Here is a 12,175-nt window from a genome sequence, read left to right on the forward strand (position 1 = left end):
AATACTTTAAAGTTTCCTAAAGGCAAGACTGTTGCATTGCAAATGCTTGTTGTAAGTGTTTAAAGTTTGAGGTTGGTTCCCTCAACTCAGATGTGGTTCCAGGCTTCCTGCAATGTAGGACCCATTCCCTTCTGGAGACCTTTGCGGTGTTTCTGCCTGTTGAATGGGTATGTGCCATCAATTTCAGAGATGGTGACTGAAGGTTCTTAATGAGAGTGCATTGTAGGGCCAACATTTACAAGTATACTCTGCCTTTGTTGCAGTAAGCTTTCTTGGCAATGCACAGAATGCTGACTTTGATCGTAGAAATGAAAGGAATGCGTGGAAATCTCACAGGGATGGTTTGGTGTGCTTCAAGTGTCTTAATTTCAGGTACATCTGGACGGCCTGCATTTGGATTCTTGGAGTCTGATGCATTGTGGCCTGTGTGAATCACATTGTAATAGTCTAGGTCAGTGATTCTTAACTTGGGATTTGTGACTAATAAGACAATTAAATATTAGCACATTAATAAAATACATAATTAATAGAAGCAAAACTTAAAACTGAAAAATAAAATAAATAAAACTGCAAATCTGAAGGAATTTGAAATTGGAGGCTAAAAATTAAGTTGATATCCTTAGATTAACTCCTTTGAGTAGGGCAAGTACAGCAAAAAAAAATCTAATGTGGAAAATGAATGTCTTGAACTGAGGCACGTGTAGGTGCCTTCAAAAAGAGAATGCATTAGGAGCAACAAAAAAAATGATATACTAGAGTCCAGCATATCTCTGTCTCTTAGATATAAAACTACATTTTGAAAAGATCCAACCATCTGATAAAAATTATGATTTTGAAATACATTTTTTGTGAAGTGAGTGGTTCCACAATATGTGTATTTGTTTGATGCATTCTTCTATCTATATTTCATATATATTTTGAGGTTCAAATCATAGAAGTTGTTCAGGCCGGGGTCCCTAGCTTCCAGTAGAGGTTCAGTAGGAGTCTACATGAGCCATAAGGTTAAGAGCCGGTTTGGGTGGCTCAATACAAAACATCTTGTTAGTAGACTCTAATGAACGGTATGCAGAATTGCAAGAATATTCCCAAAAACATATAATTGCATATTGACCATTTAATCTCTCAGATTTGAGTTGCGTCAATGATGGCTTTGCATAGATGATAACCTAAAGTTTTTACTTTGAGTGTTGACAGTTGGTCCTAGGCTACAGAGGCTTTTTAAATGTAGAAGAAGCAGTCTTTATTCCTCCAAGGACAAGAATTTCAGTTTTCGCTCTCTTGCTCAAAGTTGAAAATGATTAAGTCATTTGAAGATTTTAGCATGGCTCTTGAAGTTATTTTCCAGAAGGATGTACAATTGCTTATCAGCATACACTTGGTAGTAAATCTTCTCCAGTATTGGGGTATCTTTCATAGATTCACATGCCTGAATCATTCCCAGTCATCTGAGTGGGAGTCCCACTTTACATACAAATAGCAATACATATGCATAACTTGGGTATGTTCTAGGTATATTTGAACCAGGAAGTAAAACAGCTAGGAGAAATAGGAAAATAAAATTCCACTTGCATGACTCGTCCAAGTCATTATATATAGTCCAAACTACAGCCAATCAGGCAACAGCACCCTCCAGAATGTTCTCCTCAGAGGCTCAGGCTCTCAGATTTTCTACCGCACGTCGTGTGAAGGGAGTCTCCCTGAGTTCTGCTCAGTACTTCTCTGTTTTTTCCTTGGAAATTCTTCATTTTATAATGTATTGCTTCTGTTCAGACTACCTCCTCTAGGAAGAGGACTGCTGACACAGACTTATCTTCTCCTGGGGATAAGGTGGCGAAAAAACAGCACACCTCCAAGAGTGCTGAGATGCCTTCTACTTCAAAAAAGGCTCTTCCACCTTCTAAAAGTAAGACTATGCCTTCTACGCCCCCGAGAAAGACTACAAAGTCTCAAGCTTCAAAACAGTATTCTGACAAAGATTTACCTCAGAAAAGGGGATCCCTCGTCGACGAGCTCGACGACTATGCGTTCTTCGACGAAGCCTTCCGTCGCAGCAGCGACGACGTTGACTGCTTCTTTCTCGTCGAAGAAGCCACAGATGATGATGTCGTCGGCATCTTCGCCGTCGACGTTGGTATCCGTCTCTGTAAGACCAGTCCCGTCGACAAAGGAGTTAAAATCTACCATAGACGTTCCTTCGAAGACGAAGATTAAGAGTGTCGTCGACGGTTGCCTCGTCGACGAAGGTCGTCTCGTCGACGATGACTCCATCGACGCCCGCCTCGTCGACGACTACTTTGACGACGGCTGCTTCGTCGACACTACAACTGTCTACATGTACGGCTCTTCAGGTTTGGTTTTCATCTTTGCCTGCAGCATCTGCTACATCGTCTACGACACCGTCTATACAGTTACCTCCGTCGACAGCAGCGTCTTGCTACACAGACGTGGTTCTTCGTTGGAGGTCCTTTCTCCAATTACAATCTCCCCTGCTAAAATTCATCTCATGTTGCCGGAACAATTGTTAGATTCTGGAGAGGATGATGGTGAATCAGATGAGGGTGATAGGTTTCGTACTGCCAGGAGCCCTCTGAGCTCTTCATTAAGTGTCAAGATATGGATCAAGATGATGACTTTTTCCCGGAGGCGGTTACTTCAGCTCCAGATCCAATCCCTAAGGCCCAAATGCCTTTGGCTCTTCTAAATAATCTGGAGTACATGTTGGACGATTATTATCGCTGTTTCCTTCCATCTGAGTCTGCTTCTTCTATACCACCCACACCTGTTCTTCAATCTTCATCAGCATTTAAGTCACCCAGGCCACATTCTCCGGTACCTCACACTTCTGATGACGATAGAGAGGAAGGAGAATTGGATGCCAGATCAGTCCTTACGGAATGGGATGATTACCAGATACAAACTCCATCTCCGCCCACTCCTGCTCCTGCCGACTCTCCTCCTCTAGACATTGGAGGTTTTCATCTTCTCATGGAAAGGGCTACACAACAATTTCTTCTTCCTATGAAAACAAAGAATGATGATTGTTTCCTTTATGATTTTAAAGATCAACCGAGGAAACAGATAAGCTCTATCCCAATTATTGACTTCATTTGGCAGGAAGGACTAAAAGTTATGAAAGCTCCTGCTTCTATTCCTGCGGTCCTGCCCTGCCTTGAAAAGAAATACAAAGCACCAGACAATTTGCCTGATTATTTGATAGGCCAGCCAAAGCCAAATTCTGTTATCGTTCAAGCAGCTCAACGACGAGCGCGGAATCCCTCCTCTCCGCCTGATCGGGATGGGAGACGTCTGGATGCTACTGGAAAGAAGTTTTTGACCATGGCAGCAACGACCGTCCGTGCAGCTAACTTACTGGCTATCTTAGGAAGATATGATAGACAGATGTGGTCGGACATTTCTCCTTACATCGACATGTTGCCTGAGCCCTCTGAGTCAGAGGCGTTAAAGAGCCTTCAGGAAGGGGAAAGAATCTCGGCTGAGATTGATTCGTCTGTGGATGTTGCGTCTACAGGTATTCGACAACTGGCAGGTGCCGCAGACCTGCGGCGACAGGGCTGGTTAAAGTCAACATCATTTTGCCAGGAGGTTCAGGCTAAAATAATGGATATGCCTTTTGAGGGCGAGTCTCTTTTTGGTCAGCATGTTGATAAGGCCCTACAGGCCATTAAAAAGGATACCAAGACAGCAAGATCTCTTGGAACTCTTCAGTTTCGAAAACCGTCTTTTCGTGGTGCTAGAGGCTGCTGATCTTTCTCTTCTCAAGGAGGTTATAATCAGCAAAGACAATATCAATCCTATCAGAGTAACCAACGTTAATCTTCCCAACGTCAACAATCTTTCAGGCAGCAACCATCCGCTCCCACTTACAGCAGACGTAATGCATCTAAGAAGCAGCGACAAGTGCCACCTGCTCTACCGCTTACCCCTTTAAAAGTTGGAGGAAGAATCTCCTGTTTCTTCTCAAATCGGTCGAGTATAACAGACAAATGGGTCTTGGACATTGTGGCCAGAGGCAATGTTCTAGAGTTTGTAAAACTTACTCCGGATTCTCCTCCCAAGGGAACACCTCCAGCTCACCTCTCAGAGCTTTTTTCCCAGATAATTTTGATGTTACGAAAAGGAGCGATCGAAGTAGTTCCTCGATTGCAAAGAGGAACCGGTTTTTATTCCAGATATTTTCTGATAAAGAAGAAATCGGGAGAATGGCGTCACATCCTAGATCTTCGCTCCCTCAACAAATATCTCCAAAAACTATCCTTTCGGATGCTAACTCTTCAAGAAATCCTTCAACTCCTCACAGCGGGGATCACATGACCACCCTCGACCTCCAAGACGCTTATTTTCATGTACTAATTCTACCCAGACACAGAAAGTTCTTGAGGTTCAGAGTTCCAGTTCAAAGTTCGGACTACGTTCTGCACCCCAGGTCTTTACCAAGGTCTTAGCACCAGTAGCTGCCCACCTTCGACTAGAAGGAATTCAAATTTTTCCTTATTTAGACGACTGCCTTATCAAGGCAAATTCTTTCACAACCGCAAACGCCCATACTCGGAGATGTCTGCTCTTTTCCAATCTCTGGGCCTCACCATCAATTTCGACATGTCTCACCCTGTCCCATCACAAAGAAGAGCGTTCTTGGGAGCCACCATAGACACTCTGCGGACACAAGCCTTTGTCTCAAACGAAAGGCAACTGAAACTTTGCAAACTCGCCCAGTTACTGCGATCAAAAAGGTGCGTTTCAGTCCGGCAGTTCGAGTCGCTTCTGGGGATGCTTTCATTCTGCATTCCCCTGGTCCCCAACTGCTGTCTCAAAATGAGACCTCTGAGGAGCTCAAGAAACAGTGGTTGCAGTTTCGGGATCCTTCGACAATCTCATCCACATCAATCCTCTTATACAGGAAGCTCTACTCTGGTGGACTTGCAAGAAAAACGTGACAGCAGGCTGCTCATTCCTAGTGGAAGCTCCGACCTTCGTGATAACCAAGGACGCCTCCCTCAAGGGATGGGGCGCACACTTATAAGGACTCACAGTCAGCGGCAAATGGGATGCTCAACAACGAACTTGGCATACCAACCTCTTAGAGTGGCTAGCGATCTTCCTAGCTCTAAAGTCTTTTCGCACCATCATTCTCGGAGCATCAGTTTTGATCCGGACAGACAACACGACAAGTATGCACTACTTGAACAAACAAGGAGGGACAAGGTCTGCTTGACTGTCTCAGCAAGCTCAACAGATTTGGGATCGGGCGATCAGACATCGGATAAGTCTGACAGCAGTCATGTCCTGCGAGTTTCCAACGTTCTCGAGGATTCCCTTAGCAGATCGACAATTTCAATCACTAGTGGGAGCTCCATCAGCCAACCTTCGATAGTATTTTTCAGAAGTGGGGTCGACCCGATCTGGACTTGTTCCCGACCAGTCTGAACCGCAAATGCCCATTCTTCGCAAGCTGGCTTCCCCACAAGGGTTTGTGCGGGAATGCGTTTTCAATGAACTGGTCGCGGATCTATGCTTACGCTTTTCCACCGATACCGTTGGTTCCCAGAGATCTCCTGAAAATGAAGAAAGAGCCTTGTCGCCTAATACTCATAGCTCCCAGGTGGCCTCGCCAGTTCTGGGTTACCGAATTTCTCCTTCTCTCCGAATGCGATCCCATTCAGTTGCGACCAATACCGAATATTCTATCCATTCTGAACGGACAGATCTGCCATCTGGATCCTGCATCTCTGCACTTAGTGGCCTGGTTCCTGAGCACTTTGAATTCGCTCACTTAGACATTCCTTCTGACTGTAGAGAAGTCTTAGCCAATGCTAGAGCGCCTTCCACGATAAAGACATACAGGCTTAAATGGAAATGATTTGGTCTATGGTTTCAAGCCGCCAACATTCATCCAATCCATGCGAAACCGGAACAAATGTTGCCTTTCTTTTTGTATTTAGCAAGGTCAGTCCTTTCGCATTCTACCCTTAAGGTATTCTTAGCGGCTATCTCCAGATTCCGACAGGATGTTACCAACTCTATGTACTCCTCTAGGATCATTCAGCAGTTCTTCAAAGGATTGTTTCCCATGTTTCCTCCCATCCGCCATCCACCTCCATCCTGGCATCTTAGCGTTGTGCTGTCACAACTCGTGTGCCATCCCTTTGAACCTATTCATAAGACAGATTTGAAGTTTCTTTCATGGAAAGTGTCTGTGCTGTTAGCTCTCAGATCTGCTAGGCTGGTCAGCGACATTCAAGCCTTCACTATTAAACCGCCTTTCCTCCAATTGACCGGGGATCCGGTAGTGCTACGCACTAACCCTACTTTTATGCCTAAAGTACCTTCGGACTTCCATCTCAACGAACCAGTAATTTTAAAGACTTTCTTTCCTAATCCTCAATCCCCTGCGGAAAGGGCTTTGCATACTCTTGATGTTAATAGGTGTCTCAAAATCTATTTACAGAGGACATCCTCAATTCGAAAATCTGATCAGCTATTTATAGCATATGGAAAGATGCATACAGGACACCCAATATCCAAACAATCCGTTGCTCTTTGGATTTCTGCTGCAATTTATTTCTGTCATCAGCATGCAGTCAGACCATCACAAACCACTCCGAGAGCGCACTCTACTAGAGCAGTCTCTTCCTCTACTGCTGGTGTGCCTATTCATCAAATCTGCAAAGCTGCTACGCGGTCCAGCAGTCCTTTACTAAGCACTACTGTCTGGAGGCCGCCAGCACTGGAGACACATCTGTGGGACAAGCGGTTCTCTGTAATCTTTTTAAATAAGGTGAGCCTCTGTTCTTCCCTCCTCCTCTTTGATATTTTCTTACATACATTTCTTATATGATTGTTTATGGATAAATATATGTAAATATATTTATATATATTTTTATATATATATATATCTGATTACATATTGCCTCTGTTATGCATATGTTTGTCGTGATCAGAATCTCACGAGTATTATTATGGATTTACTGCTCTCTACTCTGATTCAGACATGTGAATCTATGAAAGACACCCCAATACTGGAGAAGAACAATAGTTACCTGTAATCTGTGGTTCTCCAGTATTGGTATCTTTCATAGATTCAAATGCAACCCACCCACCTCCCCTCAGAGGCTCTATAATGCTCTTTTTGTTTGTCACTCTAGATCACACTTGAACTAGAAAATCTGAGAGCCTAAGCCTCTGAGGAGAACATTCTGGAGGGTGCTGTCGCCGGATTGGCTGTAGTTTGGACTATATATATAATGACTTGGACGAGTTATGCAAGTGGAATTTTATTTTCCTATTTCTCCTAGCTGTTTTACTTCCTGCTTCTAATATACCTAGGATATACCTATGTTATGCATATTTATTTCGATTTTTATGTACCGTGGGACTCCGACGATGGGGAATGATTCAGGCATGTGAATCTATGATAGATACCAATACTGGAGAACCAACGATTACAGGTAAGTAACTATTGTTCGTATGCTGATAAAGCAGTTGAGATGAGAGACTTGTTGCAGAACTGTGTGGTTGAGACTTGGGGAAACACCACACTAGCACATTCTGAAATTGGTATATGTGATCACAATGGAGAAAGCGAATCCAAATTAAAGAAGCCTCATATAACTCAAAACACCCTTTTTCCCACAGTTTGACATGGTTGATAGTGTTGTGTGTTCAAGTGAAAGCTTGCTGGTCTTTGTCAAGTGTGAACAAGAGCTCTTTGAGGTTAGCCAAAACATATTCTTTTCTTCATTGAGATTGGAAACTTGACTGAAGACCGTAAAACAGCGTATTTTGTTGAACAATATTTTGTAGGTAACCCATTACTCTTCTTTGCAAAATTTCCTGGCGTATGATAGTTTCAAGATTGGGCTGCAAGAGCATCTGCTATAGGTTTCTTGAAGAGTGAAGAGATAATTGTGTGTGCCACTTGTGGAGGTGCTACTTATTGCCAACATAGAGAAATGTATCCAGACGGTCATGTTATAGTTGATAAACAAGTTAGAACTTGTTTCATGCAAGACACAGGATTGTTCTACAGCTAGATAATATGGTTTGTTTTTCAAAGCTGGTTAACCGCTATATCTTCAAAGCTAGCCTGGTTATCTCTACCTCCTAGAATTGTTTGAATGTGGAAAATGATATCTGCATTGGGCTAACTATGTGGCAGGTATATGTGGATAAGGAATGATTGAGAATATTTAGGAGTGGGTTGTGAATCTTAATTTATGACCTAAAACTCGGCAACAGGGTCTTCCTAATTTTGTGTGGTTGAGCATGGTTTCTTAAGCTCCGGGTAGATGCAGAACAGTCGGCGGGTTTTGGTCTTTCTTAGCTCTTCTTATGGCTATGTGATAAAGTGTTTTACTGATTTTAGTAAACTTCTATCTGATTCGGACAAGCTCTTGCCAAGTTGTAAACTGTGATGAATTCTACCCCATTGAATTCTGTGAGATGATGTGAATGCATGAGTTTGTGTCTGACTCTATGAAGGCTTGGGATGATCCTACATGCTCAGGAGTTTGAGGGGAGTAAGGGAATGACGCAACCAAAGCTCTTTTTGGATTACTGTTATGGGTGAGTAATAGATTGTGCGTGTTCTGCATCCAATGTAGGTCCATTAATCGCTTGGATAAACTCCAAAGTGATGATATTTCCACTTAGATGAACACCAGGTCTCTTATTGGTTCTGTCTACCACATTGTGAAATTGTCGATTCATAGATTTTTTGGTGCTAATTTATGAAGGTGTAATCAAGACTTTTGTCCAGAAAGTTGGTGTCCTATCTCTGGGGTAGCACATTATTTAAAAAAAAGAAGAAGCTGTTTGTGTCAATTGTGCATTTTGCAGCTAACTATTTGAGTTTTTGTTGGACAGCTAAGATTTGCGGACGTTGACTCAAGAAGCTGCAGAACGTTGTAAAAGGTTTTTTTTTTAATAATTCACACATAAGCTGTCCGGGATTCATATGGGGTGGTGAGACAAGCCAAAGATTATTTACAGTAGAGGTATGTTGGGCATCACTATAAAGGCAACCTTGTCTGCTGCTGCATACTTTATGAACGAACCTGTAGAATATTGGTTTTGCTCTTAATTCCTTGGATGCAATCATGGCAATTGTTATTGTTAAATAGACCCCCTAACCCATGCAAACCCTCATTCTTACACATTTGCCTCTGTCCAAATATCTACTTTTTGGGAGTGAAATGCCGATCACTTATCAGAGTGATTCTGTACTCTTTATTACTATTAATAAGTGACCTGTTGCATTCATACCTTAATCTGCAAAAGTGCAATCCTTCTACACCCACCTCTGTAATTTGTTTTTCACGATTGTATTTTTTTGTTGCTGCTTTTTTTAGATCACCACGCTACTCTTGCAACCCTGGATACAGATGCGTTGAACAAAGCATATACGGCGAGAAGTGAGGAGTTTTATGATGCTCTCATGAATTGTCATTGGCAACCACTAGATACTGTAACATCTGAGATTCCTTCCACCATATAACATTTTCATCTTTGTTAAATCATATAGCATCAACGTGATGCTGAAACCAAGGTTCTAGAAAATATTTATTGAAAATGATTAAAAAAAAGACCATAAGTTGGAACTTTTATTTCTTTGAGTTTTAGCATTGTTTTTATGTTATGCTTTGAATTCACATGTAATATATTTGTAAATTTGAAAGACTTGTAAATGGAGACTTCTCTTCAAAACTGCAACTGTAAATAAAATGCCTTATTCACTCCTGACCTTTTTCGTAAGGTTATACAGTTTTTTTGTCATTTCTAAATGTACAGTAGTTCTTCAGAATGAATGACTTGGCAGATATGAACTGTCGGTGTGAATTGCAACCTCAGTGTTAGGGGTTCTTGTTGTGTGTTTGTCTGAGAAAAATACAAGCTCCACGCACAAACGAAAGAGGGGGCCGTACCAAACCATGAGCCCCAGCAACCACCGAGGCAGGGCACCGCCACAGGTGTTTCCGCGCCAGGGGGCATGCCATATTGCTCAGCCTGGCTCCCCAGCGCAGGAGTTGTTTCTACGCTGCAGGAGCGGACCGGACCACGAGTCCCAGCAATCACCAAGGCAGGACACCGCCAGGGATGTTTCTGTTCCAGGAGGTGCGCTATATTGCTCATCCGTGCTCTAAGGTGTGAAGCGTGCGGAACGCACCTTGGCACGTGCCCGGGCGAAGACCGTGCCTGGAGTGGGCTGGTCTGCGCACGTTCGAGACTGGGCCCACTCTCTGAGGCCTCTGTCACTATGGCCCAGCACTTTTAATTCGTGTTTGAAGATGTCAAAGCCACTGCCTGCAAATTGAGTTGTTAACTACTGAGAGGTACTGGTTTTTCATTCTCAATTGTTATTAGTGTTCTTTTCCCAGCGCCAGGCTTCTTATTAGTGCAGGCTCCCTCAGTCTTCCACTTTAATTGTTTGCCCATTTGTCAGGACTATGGGCAAAGAGAAAGGGGGCGACGGCAGCACAGTTTTATCTCCTCTAGTAAAGCCTACCTCAATCGTCTGGATGCTTGAACGTGCCGTCACCGCTATCAGTAATGAAATCGCCTGAACTGAATGGAGGCTCTCTATTAATTTGGATGGTCTAAGCGGGAGTCTACCTGTCCTGTCCCCTCGTCTGCACTCCGACATGTCTATAGTATTATCCCATAACAGTGCTGACTCTCTCTCCACACAAGGATCTACAGTGAATTGTATACCGACTTCCCCAATATCCACTCCCTCCGTTATCTCCAATGGTGCAAATAATAAGTCCTTGCCTACAACATTACCAAAGAGAGCTAAACGCGGCAAGGCTCGCAAACAGGTAACTAGCCCTCTTTCAGCTCCTCATGAGACTTTACAAGTGTCTGTGTTTGAGATCCTGGCTGTCCTCACACCACGTACAGAGCCTCAGAGGCTCCAGTGTCAACTTCAGTCCAACTGTCAAGTCTTATTTCAGCTATTTCTTTAACAACCTCCTGGCTAACCACCTAAAGATTTTCTCAGAAAAACTTTGCTCAACGTTGAATACTGTACTTTCTCCTCTGGTTGCACGTTTGGATACTATTGAGTCCAATTTAGTCACGTGTGGTATCAACCTCTCAGGCTCTGCCAAAGGAGCCTCAGTTAGTACTTCCACCAGGCTCTGTAGCTCGACCAAGAACCCCGATGATCCTACTGGGAAGCCTATTCCAGCAACACAGGTCCTGGTTATTTCTAGCAATCTACTAGCTAACGCAGATCACTCCTGTAATAAAAATCTCTTTACCGGCCAGAAAGCAGTCCAACCACCCACTTCCACTTCCTATTTTAATAACACCACAAGAGATAAAGAGGGCAGAGCGGCTTCAGTCCATTTCCAGTCTCAGTCACAACTACCAGTTATTAATCTTCCTCCTGCTGCATCCCGGTACGTGGCTGTTCTGATAGAGGTTCCCCCATTGCGTGCGGACCATCACGAGTCCTACGAGCAGCTTGACAAAAAAACCTTAGACTGGCTGGCACAAAATAGAGGCATAAAGTAAACAAGTGACCCTTCACTCAGTATCTGGTTGCACAGCATGAATTTGACTATTCACCTCATCAAAATTATACACAAATGTGAAGAATACACCATGAAATTATAACTGCTGTAATTCAGTCATTGTTTAATGTCATAGAACATTTGTTGTGAAATTTCACATAATTAAGGAAATCCATATTAAACAATCAATGATAATGTTGTTCAGTGTTTCACAAAACTATATACAGTATGAACAAAACATAATTCAGAACTACAAAGTTCTTCGAAATCCAATAATCAATAATGCCCAATGCATTTCAGTATAATCAATCCCTTCTTCAGGCGCCTCTGTGGATAAAAAAATATTAAAGTTCTGTCGGTGAATAATGCTATTGTACTTTTCGAAATACACACAATGTTTTCCATCTCATTTCTTGCAAGGTTTTTGTGCTTTTTGGTGTGAAGGCAGCTATCCCTGTATATTTAGAAAAGTACAATAGCATGATTTACAGACAGAACTTTATTATTTTTAAGCAACAGTAAGCAACGCCATAAAAAGAAGTCGAAGAAGTGTGTCCCCCGTCGCTCCTCTGAGGCGAACGAGGGGGACAGGAGCCTACCCGTCCTACCCGGGTCAGTCGGCGACTCCTGAACCAATGCAA

General features: G+C 42.9%; 1 protein-coding gene across 1 annotated transcript in view; it reads left to right on the forward strand.

Moving 5' to 3' along the window:
* C4_1H6orf52 (chromosome 4_1 C6orf52 homolog) overlaps positions 1-9,759 on the forward strand; it is a 328,083-nt gene extending 318,324 nt beyond the window's left edge. Inside the window, exon 9 of the mRNA XM_086964993.1 lies at positions 9,369-9,759. Coding sequence (XP_086821119.1) covers positions 9,369-9,514 — 146 coding nt within the window. The 3' untranslated portion in view covers positions 9,515-9,759. The remainder of the gene's footprint in view (positions 1-9,368) is intronic.
* The last annotated feature ends 2,416 nt before the right edge of the window (positions 9,760-12,175 follow it).

The sequence above is a fragment of the Lissotriton vulgaris genome, chromosome 4_1, assembly GCF_964263255.1.
Source record: "Lissotriton vulgaris chromosome 4_1, aLisVul1.2, whole genome shotgun sequence".
Classification (NCBI taxonomy): Eukaryota; Metazoa; Chordata; class Amphibia; order Caudata; family Salamandridae; genus Lissotriton; species Lissotriton vulgaris.